The following is a 19,682-nucleotide window of genomic DNA, read 5'->3' on the forward strand; positions in this document are numbered from 1 at the left end:
CTGATCCATAGAGAAAACTTGCATGTTCCCTTTAACTAATTGTGGCCTCTATAAAGCAAAAAAATATGAAGAAACAAACCAAATGGATTAGGCTAGCAAAAGTTGAAACTTGAAAGATCAAAATTGAGAGGGAACTTGAGATCCACTTGTATTATCCTGTTTACATAAAAAGATCCGATACACAGAAGTAGGATTAAGCACAAAAGGGTTCATACACTCTATAGTCTATTTAAATTCTTTTGTCCTAATGTTTTCCATTACACATGAAGATACTACAAAACTCATGCATGATGATACAAATTCAAATGCTTAGTGACTTCTACTTTGCCATAAGAATCATAATGTTCTTTAGCCTTAAAAGGCGGGACTCCGTAAAGAAACTCGTAGGAAAGAACGTCAAGGCTCCATATATCAACACTTGCATCATGTTCTACACTCTCCACTGTCGACACATCCAGAATTTAGACTCGTCATATAGAGAAACAAACATATTTAATATGGAAAATTCATGTCATCTAAACTTACCCATCTCGGGTGGAAGGTAATCCAGTTTATCTTAAGAGTTTTTAAAGATACACTTATTCAAACCCCCCTTTCTAAGTGTTTTTCTATCCTTCAGCTTGGTGGCGTGTGAACCTGCAGTTTGAGCTATATATCTATCTCTATAATTAGCAGCCAAAAGGGAACTTTTAATACACAACTCAAGAAAATTCAGGTGAAGTCACATCATTGTAGGTTCATAGGATGGCTTAATATATACAACCATGATGGGTGAGGATGGCATTGGAGTGTGTTGACCCAATAAAATGTGGAAAAAACTGGTTCCTATTGTTTCATAGAAAAAAAGGCCTACACATGTGAATTGAAGTTGTGGCATTCATGTGGTATATAATACATTAGTATATGTACGATAAATTTATAAGAATTCAGTTTGAATGGCATGAAAAATCATTATATATTAATTGGGTAGGGATACAAAGAGTTGTTTTGAGAATAGGTGTTTCATTGAATTACTTGTGTAGTTTTTTTTTATAGAATTACTTATGTAGTTATACTGTTAGAAGAAAGCAAACTATGTTTTGATTTCTTAATAATACCAGGGTTGTTCTAATAATTTAGTATAGTAATAATAATAAGTTTGTTCAAATATAATTGTATTAGCTTAAACCATAGAATCGGTCATTTAAATTTACATAATACAATTAATTTCAATGGAACACATGTGTATAAATAGTTACAATACTAAATAGGGAATTGGTAACAACACTTTGCAATCATTTAAAGCATTCAAAAACAAGTCATAACAACAATGTTAAATAGGTTCAGCTGCTGTGATGGGGCATGTTGTTAAAACATAGCAACAACAATATCAAAATACAACACCACAATTCAGTATCAAAATAGCACACCAGAATTTGTGAAACAGCTTAATCATCTTTTTCAGGTTAGTTTTGGTGCAGTTGACATATTAAAATAGTTTTACACGAGAAGCTTAATAAGACTATCTCTTCGAATTTTTCTTCTCGAGCTTAATGATCTATTTAAGTTTTGTTGAAGACAGTTCTCCATCACAAAAGTCGTCGACGATTGTAGATTCGCTTGAGCCATCATGTTTCCGCCTCTTTGTTGTGGGTGTGGTATGATCAGGGTTATGCTTTGAAGTTATCTCTAGATCCTTTAGAAAAAACAAACCAAAAAACAACAGTTAATACAACAACCACACAAGTTTGGAGCACACGAGGACGAATTAGAAAGAAGTTTACCGTCTGGATTTCGCCGTCTTCTACAGCATCAATTTTGGCTTCGTCAACGCTCTATTTAATCTGCAAACATATTCACGAAGTTACCGGGCATCTATGCATGCGAGATGCAACTCAAAATTTCAGAAATGGTTATTTGAATTAAATGGGAAGCTGTTAGAATACCTGCAGCGGTGTTGTTCCGGAAGGTTAAGAAGTGGTTACCTTGGTGGCATTAACAAATGGATTGATCAACATGTTATCACCGCGATATAGTTGCACACCCTCCTGAAGTGAAGAAAGCATCTAATCTAGGTAGCTAAGTGCTGTAAAAAATTAAAACATTAAAAGAGTTAAATTTATGTTCTCTACTGAAGCTAAATTGCTGGTTGTTATTTTCAATTGCTTTTTTAACAATATCTGAGTCATCCAAACTCCACAGTCCAACAAAGCATTAACTCATTTTTGCAACATCGTCTTTGTTTTCAAGGAACCTACTTACAGTTAAGATTCAAGGATTTATGAGATGTCAACCAGAGAAACAAAATGTGATCCTCTAAAAAAACAAAATCATTCTATTATTTTTTCCTGAGATAAAAGCCATCACTATTCAAAACCTTCTGTTTGTTTGCAAATTTAAGTTCTAGACCATTAACTATGCATTCTTAACCAAATACATAACAATAAAACATTGCAGGTTGCAAACACATTTTCAAAATGGAAAAGTATATGATATTAGGATCCCACTAAACTGAATTAGGTTCTAGCAAAACCAAGCAATTTTCATTTTAAAAAAACTACAAATCATTAATGGCACAACAATTATTCAAAATTAATAAAATAAGTAAGGCATGGATTGCTGAACAGAAGATACAGAAGAAGACGATCTTACTCCACGTGAAAAAAGATTAAGAAAAAGAAACCACGTGTGAATATACCCGTCAACCATGACTGTACCATAGAGAGATTCAAATCGTCAATCGCGTACATCTTCTTCCTTCCGCGTGAGCCAACAGATCCAGACCTCAAACAACGAACACTAAATCAGAAGATATCACAAAAAGTGATATATGAATGGATACAACATTGTTGAAGTTGAAGAAGAAAGAAACAAAAGGATCGTCATATCATAGCCTATAGGGTGATCAAAACCAAACCAACCCAATAGAAAACCGCAAACCAAACCAAACCAAACCGAAACCGCAAAAAACCGCATTTGGTTCGGATTAGTTTGGGTTATCTTTTAACAAAACCGCATGGTTCGGTTTGGTTTGCGGTTTGTATTTTATAAACCGAACCAAACCGAACCAAACCGCATTATGTTACAACCTAACTTTTACTTAACTCACATCTAACCCAAACTTAAATCTATAATACTTTAACCTTATGATTACGAACAATTTTCTCATCCTTACACATGATTTTAGTCTCGATCTTCTCAAATCTCTAATAGCATTATCGCGTCTTCTTTGCCACATACATTTTCCCTCTTTTTCTATAATCTCTACTCTCTTATATTCTTTCTTTTTCACCTTTTCATTTTTAGGCAAATGTTCCCTATTTCAATTTCGTTTTTATCGCACATCTTCTTCTCTAATATCTCAACTCTTTTGTTTTTTCTTTTTCACCTTTACTAATCTCTCGTATCTTCTATTTTTTTGTGTCATTCTAATAATTTTTATATTGGTTTATACTATTATTTTATGTTTATTATTCCACCTTTGTCTAATTTAACTTTTACATATTAAATAGAAAGTTATTGTCAAAATATGACGGGTTTTGTTGTTATTTAATAGTGTATGAATGTCTAGATACAAAGTTTCGTTATCATCTATATGTATATGAATGGTTCAATAAAATATTTCTAAAAAACCGAACCAACCGCACCGAACCAAACCGCATTAGGTTGGTTTGGTTTGGTTCGGATTTTTTTTAAAAGTCAACCGAACCAAACCAAACCGCACGATTTTTTCTCTTGCGGTTCGGATGATTTTTTTCGTCAAAACCGCCCAAACCGCACCGCGATCACCCCTATATAGGCGATAACTTTGTTAGATAGTCGACCAAATATGCCAACTGCATCAATGGAACCTGAAAACAATAAAAGGTGAACATCTCAACAGATAAGTTAGAGAGATAAAAAAGAATCTGGGTTGTGTGGAAGATTTTGGGTTTGGCTAGGGCCTAGGGTTTCGTTAGTGAGTTTTGATAGCAGATCTGGATTCGTTAGTGAGGAAGAACAAAAATTGAAACGCAACTCGATTAGGGTTTGTTTGCAGGAAACAGAGATGAAAGAGAAGAAAGATATGAAGAAAGAAAAGAGAGAGGGGTTTAGAGAAAATGAGAAAGGTTTAGTGTTGCATTGGGAACCATTTTCCTCTGCAAATTCAGAAAACTGAAGTACAAATTTTTGAATTAAAGTTGTGATTTATGTTTCCAAAAAAGAAATAAAATAAAAACATTCATAAAAGCTTGTAGGCTTAATTGCAACTTTGGTCCCCCTATTTTGTCCTTTTCTCGATTTTAGTCCCCTCATTTTTAAAACCACGATTTTGGTCTCCCTTTTGAATTTTCTATTGAAAAAGATACATGAATAGGGACTAATTTTGCAGAAAAAGGCAAAATAAGGGGACGAAAATTGCACAGAAAACTTAAAAAAGGACTAAAATAGTGATTTTTAAAATAGAGGGATCAAAATATAAAAAAAGACAAAATAGGGAGACTAAAATTGCAATTAAGCCAAATTTGTATTTGGATTTATTGAAGACCAAACGTGATTCCATTCCATGAGATAGTAGATTGGAAAGTTTTGCAATTAAGGTGTCCACTTGACACAACATAGAAGTAGGGGGCAAATAGGTATTTTACAAGAGTAGTGAATTTTCTTTTATATATATATATATAACTTTAGTTACACTTACATTTCGCTCAGATACGATGATGGCTTCTCAAGTGGAGAGAAGAAACCCTAACAGTACCATGTTTAACCGTGATGCAGTGAAGCACCTTCTCCAATTCCGATGTGTCGCCAACTTCTGGAATTCTCTAATGTTCTTCGCCAGAAAACATTTTAAGCGGAACCCTAACATCATCAATTTATCCCCTATTCTTCCTTTTGATCTCATAACAGAAATCCTCTCTAGGGTACCCGTCAAACTTCTTCTCCAATTTCGATGCGTATGCAAATCATGGAATTCTCTAATATCTCACGATCCCAATTTTGCCAAAAAGCACTTTAAGATGTCAACCACGCCCAACCTCCACGTCATAAGCTATGACGATCCTTCCAAGCGGTACGTTTTAAGGTTTTATCCATGCCAATCCCTTTTCACAGACCTAACTACTAATTTCACTCAACTTGGTTTTCCATTTTACAGTCCTTTTGAACATTATTTACATTACATTGTTGGCTCTTGTGATGGGATCCTTTGTCTTGCCGATTTTCATAACTCTTTTGTTGTACTGTGGAATCCTTCCATTAGAAAATTCAAGGAATTGCCCCCTTTTGAAAAGCCACAAGTGGCTGGTTCGGCAAAGTTTGGGTTCGGTTATGATCATCTTTCTCATAGTTACAAAGTGGTTGTTCTTTACAACTCCTATAGATGTGATATCATTGAAGATACAATTAAAATAAAGATTTATAATTTGAGAACCAATTCTTGGAGAAGCTTTCAGAAGTTACCTTTTACTACTGAATTCGGCTCTGATCAATCGGGAGTATATGTCAGCGGTACAATTAATTGGTTGGCCTCTACTAAATGGCTTCCTCCACTTTTTATTGTTTCTTTTGATTTAGGTAAGGATTCTTATAAAAAAATTTTTCCTCCTGAACATGCAGAGTTTGATGGGAGGTCGAAATTGTGTGTGTTGAAGGATTGCTTGTGCATAATTTGTGATTATGATATTTGGATAATGAAGGAGTATGGAATTAAAGAGTCTTGGACTAAATTGTTTAAACTCTCTAACTTGCCAGGTCAAAGAAAAGGTATCTGGCGTTCTTACTTGACCAAGGCATTAGATATTTTTGAAGATGATCAAGTATTGTTGGTGGAGAGATGGAATAAGAAGTTGATAGTTTACGATTTTAAGAATGACACTTTTAAGGTTACTTCATTGTTTCCAACCCTTCCAGAAATCTGCACCGAGAGTTTGATATCACCTTGTTCTTAATGTTATTAATTAATGCTAGGATGTCACTCGAGCATTTCAACCACAATTTATATGTTAGTTTATGTTTATGTTTTTTATTTTGTAATTGCTATGTTTACGGGTTTCTGTTATTTTATACTAGGGAAATGTTTTATGTTTAGAGTAATAAATCTGAAATTTTATCTTTTAACTTGTATAATTCATGTCTCATATTTAATGTGATGTTCTTAATTTGATACTAGTTGTCTTTATAAATATGAAATTAATAGAAGATCACTAGTACTCCCATATACTGGTTTTTTTTTGCAGTATGTGCAGTATGCGCCTTTATTCCATTGTATAGAGTATCAACAACAATCTCTATTTGCGCCTTTATTCCATTGTATAGAGTATCAACAACAATCTCTATTTGGAAAAAAGATGTTTTGTATGTTAAAAGACTCTACAACCCTGTTAGACTTGGCATGTTTAACTCATACTTTGGAGACTTGTTAAGAATATACTCCTAATTCATTTGAGAAAGAATGGTTGAAACTTTGTACTTTGATTCATGTTGATGGTTGGTTACTTTTATTCTGTTTACTTTTTCAGTTTCTGTCTGTACAGCTTCTGGCTACATGATCAATTTGTCATAGCTTGCTTGATGAACCAACAAAATCCATTAGGAGAAATTGAAACTATTGTCAAATCTCAGAAAAATAATGTAATATAGTATTACCTTATTGTGTATATAAAGCTAAAATCAAATAGATTTTACTTCAAGTGCTTATTTACATTCCTCCTACACATTGGTTACAAGAAACACAAAATAATGTATTCAAGAGGTTTTTACATTAGAAAAATTTGTAGTTGTTACTTATCGACCAATTCCTGCATGTACATACCCTCATGTACATACCCTCATCCTTGTAGGTATGAAGCTATGAGATCAACAAGATCAATTCATTCAGTTTTTGACCGGCTTAAATGACCAATTTTCTGTTGTGAATCCCTCCCATCCATCAGTAAAGTTTACTCTCAGTCGACCTGATGACTTCACTCCGATCTCAAAGTATGTGCAGACAAAGTACACATTTGTTCTCTTATAGGTCTCGTTTAAAAGAAAATGAATAAAATAGAACTTGTATAATTTGTGATAAAATGCAAATTAGAAACTAACAACATGTATAAACAGCTTCTGAAATATAAACTTCCCCCAATAATACATCCTCTATAGTACTTTTAACAAATCAAAATTTGAAACCAAACTATTGTATTATTTCTGTACAATTTATAAAAATGCTATGGAGCTATCACATAATCATAACTAATTTCTAACAACTCACTAGAGTCAAACTAAAATCTGCAAAAACAACTAGGCAGAGTTATTTCTGACTTATTTCTGACTAATGCAGTATCCTAAAATTAGATTCTATGAATGGCTATGAGATCCAGAATATATGCCAATGAGCTAAAATTTATTCCCAAATTTCTCTGCTATAACGGGGCGGACATCGTCCACGTCGACCAGTTTCTCCAGAAAAGGAAGTAGAGACATTAAGGCAAAATCAGATGGATCGTCAAACCAACTCTCTATAGGAATTCCATTGTTAACTTGCAACCTGAACACCTAAAATGAACAAAAGTATGAAATTTTAGTATATTTACTTACCATAGACAATAAATAGAGGACCAGCCAAATATAAGAAATACCTGCGGAGAGTTGTCTACTATGGCTACTTTTGCAAGGTCAATTCCAAGAACAGTCAAATCTTTGGTGTAAGTACCATCTTGAAAGATGCACGAATCTCGGTATGCTCGATGAGAAAAAATCTTTTTTTCGGGATCAAGAACATCTAGCAACTTTTCAGCATAAATCTTTTTACTTGCTGTGAAAATGAAGATTTCAAACATCTTTGATACCCTCTCCAAAAACTCGTGGAGGAAGGGTCTTTTTCGTACATAAACAGTGTACTCCTTGTCAAGTAAAATTTGAACTGTGAAGTCAGCACCACTATCATATTGTGTCATGGTAGAGTGGATCAGTGTTTCTGCGAATGTAAATAATAACATCACATACATTTTTGGAATAAAAAGGTTCAAATGAGACAAGTAAAATTAAAATCGCATCAGATAAAGCGGAATTATAATTACCATCCAAATCAAGAACAAGGGTAACACGCTTGGTTCTACTTGTCTCCCTGCTTACTAGAGCTGGTAACAAGTTAGACTCGTCAGATACCTCCAAGAAGTTTTTTATCAATAACTCTTGATCAGCATAATCTATTCTTCCAGATTCAAACTGACAGGACCTGACATCAAGCTCTTCCGTAACAGGCTTGGCCTGATGGCAGATGGAATTGAACCATGAAGAATCTGGAATCTGCTTATGAACCTCTTCAGAAGACTCTACATATTGGAAATTAGCCACTCCTATGGTGTCCTCAAGGGCGGGAAGATCATATATCATATTTGTCTCAAAAAATTCAAGATCGTTAAGGATATTATAGTAGAGACTATCATCAAATAGATTCACCCCGTCGAAGCAAAACCCATCAAGACATGCTTCATCCATATACAACTCCAGCATATCAGGTGTTTGGAAATTGGAAAAGTTATTGGCATCCACTTGACCAGGTAGGGTATTGATTTCCTCCCCATTAACTATAAAAAGATCACATTAATTAGGTTTTTTATCATTGCAAATAAAACAGTTTTAACAAGTATTGTCTCTAGTGGGTACCTCCATCAAATAGGTTATCGTCAGGCCTGTTAAAATAAGCTAACAACGCATCTGAATCTGAGATTGCAGGAACAGAAACCGGAAAAGAATCCTGCTATGAAAATCATCATCGTGAATAATGGGAAGCACAGAAAACATTAACACTTCACTATTTTCTTTTTTAGGAATATACAATGGAAGTAGCCAAATTAATATGCAATGAATCGGTCTTCATTGAATAGAAAATCCTAGCTAACAAATACATACAACTAAATCTTAGAATAAATATCCAAAACAAATAGTTAATGAAGCGATAGCATTGAAATAACTTCAATAACTTTAACTATTGCATATCAAAACTTGCTTCAAAAGTCAAGCAAAATGTTCAATTCAGCGCAAGTGGTGTCAACTGTCAACCATTAGCAATAGTGAGATTGAATTGTCACTCAGATAAATTATTATATGCACTTATGTTGCATGCATATAAAACATAATGTACCAAAAGACAAACAATTTGTATCAATATGATCCATGAAATGAAGGTAAGCCTTACCGTTTCTACTACGGACTCTGCACAACCATTGACTGAGAGACCGTTCTGCCCCTCATATGCATCTATATTGGAAGGCATTTGGTGTTCTTCATTGTCACCCTCCTTTGAAGAATCTTTATTTACAAAAAAACCTATATCAAACATGTGCAATTAATAAGTGACTTTGCTTGTATCATATAAGCCTAGAAGAGTCATAAACAGCAACTAATAGTGGTTTTGCATTCAGAATGGTAAAGTATTAAAGCTTACCATCATTACAAGATATCTGGCTTGATAGATCTAAATTTTCCACTTCATTGGTAACTCCGACCATCAAACACGATCTTTTGCATACTTTATTGCATATTCTATTTGACTTATGAGAGACTCGAGGATACTTCCCATTTCTTTTGCAAGTGATAGGTGATTTAGCCACCATTTTAACTGCTGGCATCAACGTTAGGCTTCTGAAGGACAGTCTAACATCATTTCAATCTATTGACCCTCTTTCCTTTGCCTTATTAACCTCTAAGAAACAAAAACAAAAAGTAAGTCATACAAATTATATGCACATCAAATGAAAAAAATTGATCATAGACAAACTATGCTAATCTGCATAATGTCTATAATAATATCAATATCATCACACATAGTAGTTAACACTTAACACACAAGTAAATTCAAATCAAGATGATTGAAAGACACATTCCATGTAAGGTAGATGCATTCCAATCAGACAGATATTTTCATCCTAATTTATTTCCTTATTACACCATCTCTATTGAATAATATTTCAAGCTTGTTCAATTGAAAGTTACGAAATTTAAAATTTTCAAGATAGACATTAAAATCAAGACAATTAAACAAACAAAATCTATATTAACATCAACAAAATCGAAAACTAAATCCCAGCTATTAAAAAAACCCCTCCAATCCAAACATTGAATTCATTATTCACAATCCATTTCCCCAACATCCCAAAAATTCAAACAAAACAAAATCTATGTGTAACCCTAATAATTAAAAACAAGTTACATCATTTTAAATACATCAATCTCTTATCTACATATATAACTCACAAAAAGGTTTAAGAGGCTTAACAAAATTTGCAAGTAGTACATGTATTGAAATCTTCCACCCCCTTTTACTACAAATCTTCTTCTTACCAACACCCTTACTCTCACACTCCCACCTCACCATGCCCTAGGCCTAGGAGCCTTCAACCAAGTGGTGATGGAATGCAGTAAGTAGCAAAGACCACAAAAGTAAAAAAAAAAAAAAAACTGTGCCCTAATTACGTTTATAGACTCCAATTTAGATCCACAAAATAAAAACAGAGAGAAAACACAAATTCAGTCCAAAAATCAATTAGGGTTTTTGAATCATATAAACTATAAAATTTAATTTTCCACAACATTTCTAAATCTCACACAGAGTAAAACAATCCATAAAACCAAAACAGAACAAAAAATCAAAAAAAAAAAAAATCAAAATTCAAAAAATCACTTTTTTTTTTCCGTTGAAGATGTCAGCTTCAATTCAACTTCCCAAAGTCTTCAATCCTTTACCTCTCCCTATCACCAAAAACGAAAAATGAAAACGAAACATAAAATCAACTTCATAATTCAAACAATTTCACAAAAATAAAAATAAAAACATAAAATCAACTTCATAATTCAAACAATTTCACAAAAATCAAAATCAAAACAGAAAATCAACAGCAAGAAATGAAAATCAACTAGAACCAATTACTGATAACTGAAAAAAATTCAAAAAAAAAAAAACTCAATTCAACGAACTACAATTCAAACCCGAAAGAATGGAAGAAACTAAAATGAAAGAAAGAATTGAAGAAAGACATACCTATGCTCTCTCGCTCTCTCCCTCTCACTTTCTCTCTCTAGAATTTGTGTTTGTTTCTCTCTCTAAATTTTCAATTGAGAGAGGTGAGTCAGAGAAGCGAAAGGGGTCAATGGAATGTTGTGTTGTTTAGTTAGAATCTCAATTTATACTCACACGAGTTTCAAACTTCAGATGAGGATCAGTTTCGACGATCAGGATTTGTCTTTATTTTGAATAGCGAATCTAACGGTTCAGAAAGTTGACACGTGTGTGATTGGGATCAGCACAATGGTGAAAGACATAGGAGCTGAGAATGGCGGCGACAGATGTCGAGCGTAGGATTTTTATTGGGCTGTGAATTTTTGTAAGCCCATTGTTTTTCATGGAAAGAGGGAAGTGAATTTTTTAAAATGCTTTTTGAATGATTTTAAAATTAATTAATTTTTCATGATTTTTTCAAATTCATTATTTTAATAAAATTGAATATAGTAGAAAAATAATAATATTTTTAATTGTTTATTTTATTTTAGTTATTTTTCTATTTTAAAAAACCGGATTTTTTAGAAAAATATCACACTTTAATAAATGAATAACTTTTTCATATTTTTTATGATATTTATCCAATTTTGAAAATATTATTTATATGAATTTCTATTTGTTGAAAATAAATATTTTTTAAAAGAGTTTAAAGGTTGTGCACTAACTTTATACATATAACGAATTAAAATTCTTACACTTGCCATGTCATATTAATTTTTTTAATTAAAATTGTGTTTTTAATTAGATACATGGTTGTGATTGGTTGACAGCGTAAAAATATTTTAAAGGTATTTACACCGTCAGTGCATATCCCTTTTTCTCTTTTGAAAATATGAAATAAAGATAACTATTTAAAGAATGTCTTAAATTTTCATTTATTTTAGGTGATATTTATTATATTTCATTTAAATTATATATTTCAAAAAAAGATATTTTGAAAAGGAGTAGTGTTATTTAGTACGAAGGAAATTGAAGAAGAAATGCAAGAATGTACCTATGTGATTATTTTAGAGTATAATTTTTAATTTATTTTAAATTTAATTTTCTATTTAATTGGAATTATTGGGTGGTTGTGATAATGAATGGTTGAGATTATTCTTACCTTTCTTGTTTTCACATTTTTTTAATAATAAGCATTTTTCTTTGAAAAGAATTTTTTTAAGAAATAAGAATTTTTTTTTAATTCTCTTATAGTCCATTTTCAAAATTTATTTGTACTATTAAAAAATTATTATTATTTTGTTAAGAAATCCAATTTTATTTAATTTTGAAGTTTTATATTATTTATGAAAATTTTTCTTTTAAAAAAAATGAATAAATAGTCTTAATTTATTTTTTATTATAAATAATTATTTTAAAAAGGCGGTAATGGATTAAAGAATGCATTGGAACCGAAAAAAAAAAGGTATTTGGATATTTTTCTTATATTTACTTGATTTTTTAAATTCCAACACTTTCTTCGGTATTTAATATAAATAAAACATTTTTTAAAAATTTATTTAAAAATTAATGTATTTGAATTATACATCATCTTGAATATATTGATTTTTTAATAAATTTAAAAAGTAAATTTTTCTTAAATTAAGAATCAGATGGAATAATTAGTTTATAAAAGGTTGTATTTAGAAATGTTAAAATTTTAGAAAATAGTTTTTTATTTCCATCTTTAAAATTTTTTAAAATAAATTTTAGGTTGATGTGTTTTAAATGGATTTTAATCTAGGGTGTAATCGATTCGAATTGGACTGGTTTTTTATCAAAGAAATATTTGAATCAATGATATCGCCATCGGTTTGGTTTGATTCAGTTTTTAACATATTTTAAAAATGGAACCGAATCAAACTAACTGTGTTAGTTCAGTTTATCGATTTACAATGTTTCTTTTCAAACATTATAATCATCAGTATATTCTCCACTATCGTATTTTTAGGTGTATTTTATGCTATTATTTTTTAAGATAATACATTTCATGTAATTTCTTTCATGCACTATTTTTTCAAACAAATTACAAGTTGCTCTTATCCACTAGTTCGGTCAATCAGTTTGGCAGTTCCTAAAAACTTAAACCGAGAATCGAACCAGGCCACATTGGTTTTCATTAGTTCAGTTTTAGAATCGAACAAAAAACAATCAGTTTTATTCTGGTTTGGTTTTGTTTGGATTGTTGGTTTAATTAGTTTTTTTATCCGCTTACACCTCTAATTTTATCAAGCAAAACTAAATTATTTTTATATAAAAAGTATCCCAACAATTCTCCTTATTGTCAAAATGCGCTCTATTGGACCAAAATACACTACTACGAAAAACACATATAACAACGGTTGCAAAGGACCTATAATAACAATTGTACAACCGTTGTTAGGTAAGGTGTGATTGTAAGTGGGTTATTTATAACCATAGTCTATTGCTCGTGATAGTAGACTAGATAGTGCACTACAGACAATCAATGTTGTATTAAGTAATTGTTGTTGTATGTCTTTTAATTAAAAAATTTAAAAATACAATAGTAAAACAACAAAAGCAACAAGAACAACAAGAATAATAACAAGAACAACAAAATGTATTATGGCACAAAATAACTGTTAGACTCGTATCTTACTCGAGAAACTTAGGGTGCACGAGATATCACTACTATAATAAGGATACATAACAGCATCCATGTTACCACGACCAAAGGATCCACCGTAGTAGAATCTATTCAATTAGGTGCTTTCTTTTCATTTTCATTCTTAAGCGAATTTTCACCGTAGTTGGAAGCTCCAAGTTGTTGTTGTTCTACTGCTGCTTTTGTTATATTTTATGAAAAGACGTACAACTATTGTTTAATACAACCGTTGTTGTATGTAGCGCTTTATCCACTTTACTACTACGGTTGAAAGCTACATCCATGGTGAAAAGTCACTCGGGGTCATGGATTCGAATCTTAGCACCAACAATTTTGTTTTTTATTTACTTTTAACCACTTTTTATAACGGTTGGAACTTCTAATTATGGTGAAAAGCCTCTCAGGGACATGGGAAAATATAAGCGTGTTTATTGAGTTTCTTCATAATCTTTAAAAAAATCTTTTCGTCCATTTAGTGAGTATAAATGCTCAAGACACTGTCATTAGTGATCCGTGTAAAACCCAAAAGACATTCATTCTGAAGGTCCCTGCCACATTATAAAAGCACTCTAACTATGAAAAATTGATAATGGAAGTATTTTCCATGAATACATTGAAACTTAAATAGGCTTGAAAAAGTTCTCTATAATAGATTGCAAGAGTATATTTGGGTTTTAGGTTTGTGTTCTTAAATAATCATATAAATAAGACGGTATTCGCTCAAGTCTTGAGGATTGTTGGATTTTGGAATAAGAGCTATAAAAGAAGACTTAATTGACTCCACAATCTTTCCTTTGGAATGAAAGTCAACGAAGAAACTCATGATGTCTACTTTTAATAAATTCCAAAATGACTTAAAAAACTCCAACGTATAACCATCGGGCCAGGACTCCTACTCCCTTCACAAGACCATAAAGCCTCCTTCACTTCCTCTTCCTCGAATGCACCTTCCAAAACTCCCTATCCAAACTAGACAACTTGGCGAAACCAAGATCCAAGGGAACTGGTCTACTACCCTCTTCCTCTTCATAAAACCCCTTAAAGTAACCAAAAACAAAATCTTTGACCTCTTCCACCTCTTCAACTATACCCCTGTTAGAATTGAGAGAACACAAGGAACTACTCCCCTTCCTACTTCTCACGTAGTTATGGAAAAACCGAGAGTTACTATCACCTTCCTTTAGCCACGTTTGTCTGGACTTTAAACGAAGTAATCCTTCCTTTTTATTGAGACTATCCCAAAAAATTTCCACCTCTTTGACCCTTTTTTTAACAGTTTCCTCCGTAGCATTACTTGCACACAGAACAAACTCGTTATCTAATAAATGGATCTCCTTGCTGGCTACATTAATTTTAAGATCTATCCATCCGTAATACTTTGATAGTGATAAAAGAAAAAAAGATATATTTTAAAATTTTGTTTATATGCATGATTTTTTATTCAAATGATTAGTTTTTAAAAAGTGGTATTTTGTAATGTAAAACCTTTACAAAATAATTTTTGATTTCCATCTTTAAAGTTTTAACTTTAAAAAAGAAGAAATTTTGGTTTGATGTGTATAAAATAAATTTATTTTATCAAAGCAACATTGAATTATTTGTATACAGAAAAATATTCCAACAATTATCTTCTTCGTTTTGATGCATTCAATGTGACAAAATTTTGCCACCAAGTTTCCTGGTATACTAAAACTCGTAGAAGTCTTATTATCAAGTTTTTTGATACATACATTAAAATTCTTAGAAGTCTTTCTACCAAGTTCTTCAATACACTATAATTTCCAAAAGTTTTTCTACAAAGTTCTTAGATCCATACTATAAATAAGTTATCTGATGACTACAATAAAAATGAGATTAATGAAATTGTGGCCTGTGGTAATAAAAAACAGTGTCTGAATTTTACAATAGATGAAAAAAATGTATAAGATAACTTGCAATAAGATACCCGACTTATGTAAGAGCGAGATCTAGAGAATGTCACTCAAATCACTTATTTATATATATATATATATATATATATATATATATATATATATATATATATATATATATATATATATATATATGCATAAAAGTAAGTTACAAAAAGAGATAAGAGGTACTTGAAGTGAGATACAACATTTGTTTAAGTTTATAGAGGACGCGGACTATGTTTACTAGAGTAAAAAATAGATGATTCGAAATTTGTGAGAGATATTTTTTGGGTCCATCCAGATTCAGTTAAGTTGTTGAATTTTTTATCAGTTTTGTTATGTTTCAATATTGATAAACCTCATGATAACCATCAAGGACCAAGACCCATTTTACCCAGAAACTTAAGAGAACCTTCAACCACTATCTCCTTGTTGATACGTTAATAATAACATCCTAGAATGTGGATCCTATGAAAATTTGAGTGTTTGTGTGAGATTCTTCTGGAACTGCTCATCAGCTTCAACCTTAGTCTGAATCCAATATTGTGGTCCTTCATATCTAAATATTGAGCGTTTGAAAGAGGCTAATGGTATATTAGAGTATCTAATGTTTTTGTGTGAAGTTTGTTGTTTATAATAGGTGCAGAAATCATTTCTTGAATGCATATGGACGTTGAGTTATGTATCAAAAGGATAGTTTCATTATACTCCACGGAAGAATTTGGCAAAGTTGAGTACAGATGGTTTAAAAGACAGATTTGGAAGTTGTCCAACTTTGGTGAAGTCATGTAAAGATTGTTCATAGACGAAAATGAGAGTTGTTTGATTGAACGCTTAGCTAATGGCAATATCTCATACAAGATATCGGTGGGATGAGGTTGTATCGCCACATACGAAGAATTGCAGTATGTTATTGTGGATAGCAAGGTTAGATGATCATGATAATTAAGGATCTTGCTTTTGTTAGGAGTTTGAGTATCTGCACCAACAAAACAATTATCATGTGTGATATTTCGATATATTAAAAATGCTTGTATCAAACTTATGTAACAGGGGAATATCATGATTATTTCCCGATGGTATTAACACTATTGAAGAGTGTAGGAGGAAAAGCGAGGACGAACATCCAATCACTATATATATTTGTGTGCGTACTTTTCTTTCTTCCCTTATCTCACTCGATAATTGCATTATTTGTATGTACTTTAGGTTAGATCTTACTTATAGTGATTTAATGTGTAAGCTCAGATTTTGAGGCACTTGCTCAATTCACCGATGAACACCGACGAAGCTCTGAGGGCCTATTAAATTTACATTGCATGCATGAAACAAAACTACGGCGTTGACACAACTCATAAACAATCATAACTACAACGTTGCAGCAAATGAATTAGAAACCCAAGTACATAACTCTAACCTAAATGATACGAAAATTATTGCGATAACAGTATTTTATAAAGGGGACAACTTCTCTACCCATCACAAAAAGTTTGGTAGAGTACCTCCAACCAATCATATGATTCCATCTCATTTAACACATTTAATTATTTATAAAAATACTATAAATATTTGTTGGTTTCAAAATATTTTACAAAGGAGGTAACGTTACCCAACTTTTTGAGTTGGGTAGATAAAAATTCACCTTTTATAAATATTATTATTTATATTGAGGTACAAAGCTTACAAGAAACAACTAATACAAATATTATTATTCCTTTTTATCTTTAATTTAATTGTCATGTTTCCAATTATTTTACTATAGTTCAAAATTATTTTTTCTTCTCACTTCATTATCCTCGGTCTCTCCTTATTTCCATTTCAGCCTCAACTCTATTATTTTCTCTCATTTTATTATTTATTTAATTATCATACTATTATTATTATTATTCTTATTTTAATTATACTCTCATTTAAAATTAATTAAATTTCTAATTAATTCTACTATTCTCACCAACCCAATCACATACCACATAGTCCACACATATTCACCTAAAATCAACTAAAAGCATATAATTCACTTAAAAATTAAATAAAATGCAACTAAATTCAATGAAATAAGTAAATTGAATTTAAGGTGTTACATTAAGTCCCTCAGCTTAGGGCGGGCCCTTTGGCTGAAGACAGCTTCCTTGAGTGGGGATAACCCCCCTTAATTGGGGGTGACTCACTTTAACTACTAACCTTGCTTTGTGTTTGCCAATTTTTCCATTTGGCTTTAACTTTATCTTGAAAATCCATCTGACACTAATGAATTTCTTGCTCTTTGAAAGCTCAATCAACTCTCAAGTATTGTTTCTTTCTATAGCGTCATGTTCTTCTTACACGGCCTTAAGCCACACTTTCTTCTTGAGACCTTTAGTAATAACTCGTTCAGAGTCTACTAACATGACACACTAAATAGCTTCTCCTTTAAAGTCTAACTCAGTATCTTACAAAATGTCAAACTCTATGAATCTTCTTGATATTTGTTAGATTCTCTGTGGCCTTTGAACTTGTTTATAATCTTCTTTGATGCGGGAACAATATCAGATGTTGGATGACCTTCTGAAGTTACACCTTCAGAGGTATGACCATAATCAGAGGTTGGATTACCACCAGAGTCTGGATCATCATCAGAATATGGATCAGAATAAGCTTCAATTTTAGAGTCAAAATCTCCTTCAGAGTCTCCTTCAACTTCAGAGTTACTTTTAGACTTTGACCCATCTTCAAAGGCAGAATTCCTTTCAGAGGTAGATTCTCCTTCAGAAATTATCTCAGGTGTCAACACTGCACCAAATTTTGATTGAGACTTGCCCAAATCCCACAATGATGTTTCCTTCACAATTCCATCTCAAATAATTTCAACTTTGTTAGTGACTGGACAATAAAGCTTATAAGCACATATACTATGGTATCCATTCAACAACATTATTTTGCTTCTATCATCCAAATTCTTTCTAGTATCACCTGGAACATGTTTGTAACAAAAAGAACCAAATAATCATAAATGACTCACACTTTGCTTATCTCCAATCCATTTTCAAAAGGAATAGTTCCTTCAGCTTCTTAGTTAGACACCTGTTGAACACATATGCTGAAGTGCAACAACTTCACCCCCACAAGGTGCGAGGGAGCTTATTCTCTTTTCGCATGCTCCTTGTCATATCAAGAAAAGTCTGATTTCTTCTTTTAGCAAAACCATTGTGCTGAGGAGTGTATGGAGCAGTAACCTCATGCTCAATTACATTCTCTTCACATTACTTCTTGAACTCTATAGAGTTTTACTCACCTCCACCATCAGTTCTAAAAACTCTCAACTTCTGACCACTCTATTTTTTTGCCTTCACTTTGAAATTTTGAAACTCAGCAAACATCTGATGCTTAAACTTGATGAGTGCCACCCATGTCATTCTTTTGAATTCATCCACAAAAAGACACAAAATGCTTGTTTCCTCCAAGTGAAAATACTTCAAATGGCTCACATACATCAAAATCCACTACTCCTAAAGCATGATTTTCTCTTATAGCTACTTCTGATGCAAATGGAAATCAATGTTGCTTCCATTTCATGCATATCTCACATGACTTCTTAGGCTTCACAATATTAGGAATGTCATGTCCTAATTTCTTAGAACTCAGATTCCCTAAGCTTCTGAAGTTCAGATGCAACAATCTCTTGTGTCACAATTCAATGTCACCTTCAACACCTTATGCAATAAGGTATTTAGTTTTAGCTGTCGCAACATTCACCTTGAATGTTCTGTTTCTTCCCTGCTCATATTGCATAATCAACTTCTGATCAGAATCAGACAAATTCAAGAGATTGTTATTCATAGTTACTAAGAAACCTTTCTCAATTAATTGTTTTATACTCTGTAGCAAGCTGCCCTAAAAATTAAGCTTTTAGAGTCGCCACCTATTCTGAAGGGCGAATAGGAAACCCTACGCAATTAAGAGATCGAGGTAAGATTATTATAATCAGGTCGAGGGAAGGTGTTAGGCACCCTCAACCCTTTCCTAAGGTTTTGAATTGAGAGGCGGAGGTTTATGGCTAAAATTACTAAGGTTAATAGCTAAGGAAGTGAATAGGGAAAAAAATGAGATTTTATGGAAGGGGACTCGCCTTGGTTATCCAAGTGCCTACGTACCTCCTTATGGAGGATCAGAGTCTACGTAGTTC

The 19,682-nt window shown here is 32.2% G+C and overlaps 2 protein-coding genes across 6 annotated transcripts; one reads left to right on the forward strand and one right to left on the reverse strand.

The window, feature by feature from the left end:
• The first annotated feature begins 4,661 nt into the window (after positions 1-4,661).
• On the forward strand, positions 4,662-6,110 carry LOC131593410 (F-box/kelch-repeat protein At3g23880-like). Of its 3 annotated transcripts, none has more exons than XM_058865909.1 (2): positions 4,662-5,535; positions 5,713-6,110. In XM_058865909.1, exons 1-2 carry the CDS (start codon positions 4,677-4,679, stop codon positions 5,907-5,909), a joined length of 1,056 nt encoding a protein of 351 aa, XP_058721892.1. In that variant the 5' UTR covers positions 4,662-4,676; the 3' UTR covers positions 5,910-6,110. The 3 variants fall into 3 exon arrangements, with proteins under 3 accessions (XP_058721892.1, XP_058721891.1, XP_058721893.1); XM_058865908.1 differs by having other exon boundaries at positions 4,662-5,032; positions 5,117-6,110; XM_058865910.1 differs by having other exon boundaries at positions 4,662-5,032; positions 5,222-6,110.
• A 1,013-nt stretch (positions 6,111-7,123) lies between these two features.
• LOC131593409 (uncharacterized) lies at positions 7,124-11,096 on the reverse strand. 3 transcript variants are annotated; one of them, XM_058865907.1, is made up of 8 exons: positions 10,985-11,096; positions 10,628-10,695; positions 9,392-9,649; positions 9,143-9,273; positions 8,611-8,701; positions 8,022-8,531; positions 7,581-7,918; positions 7,124-7,497 (listed from the first exon to the last, which is right to left on the reverse strand). In XM_058865907.1, exons 3-8 carry the CDS (start codon positions 9,573-9,575, stop codon positions 7,339-7,341), a joined length of 1,413 nt encoding a protein of 470 aa, XP_058721890.1. In that variant the 5' UTR covers positions 9,576-9,649; positions 10,628-10,695; positions 10,985-11,096; the 3' UTR covers positions 7,124-7,338. The 3 variants fall into 3 exon arrangements, with proteins under 3 accessions (XP_058721890.1, XP_058721888.1, XP_058721889.1); XM_058865905.1 differs by having other exon boundaries at positions 8,611-8,704; positions 10,627-10,695; XM_058865906.1 differs by lacking the exon at positions 10,628-10,695 and having other exon boundaries at positions 8,611-8,704; positions 10,985-11,093.
• Positions 11,097-19,682: the final 8,586 nt, after the last annotated feature.

The sequence above is a fragment of the Vicia villosa genome, linkage group LG3 (assembly GCF_029867415.1).
Source record: "Vicia villosa cultivar HV-30 ecotype Madison, WI linkage group LG3, Vvil1.0, whole genome shotgun sequence".
In the NCBI taxonomy this organism is placed as follows: Eukaryota; Viridiplantae; Streptophyta; class Magnoliopsida; order Fabales; family Fabaceae; genus Vicia; species Vicia villosa.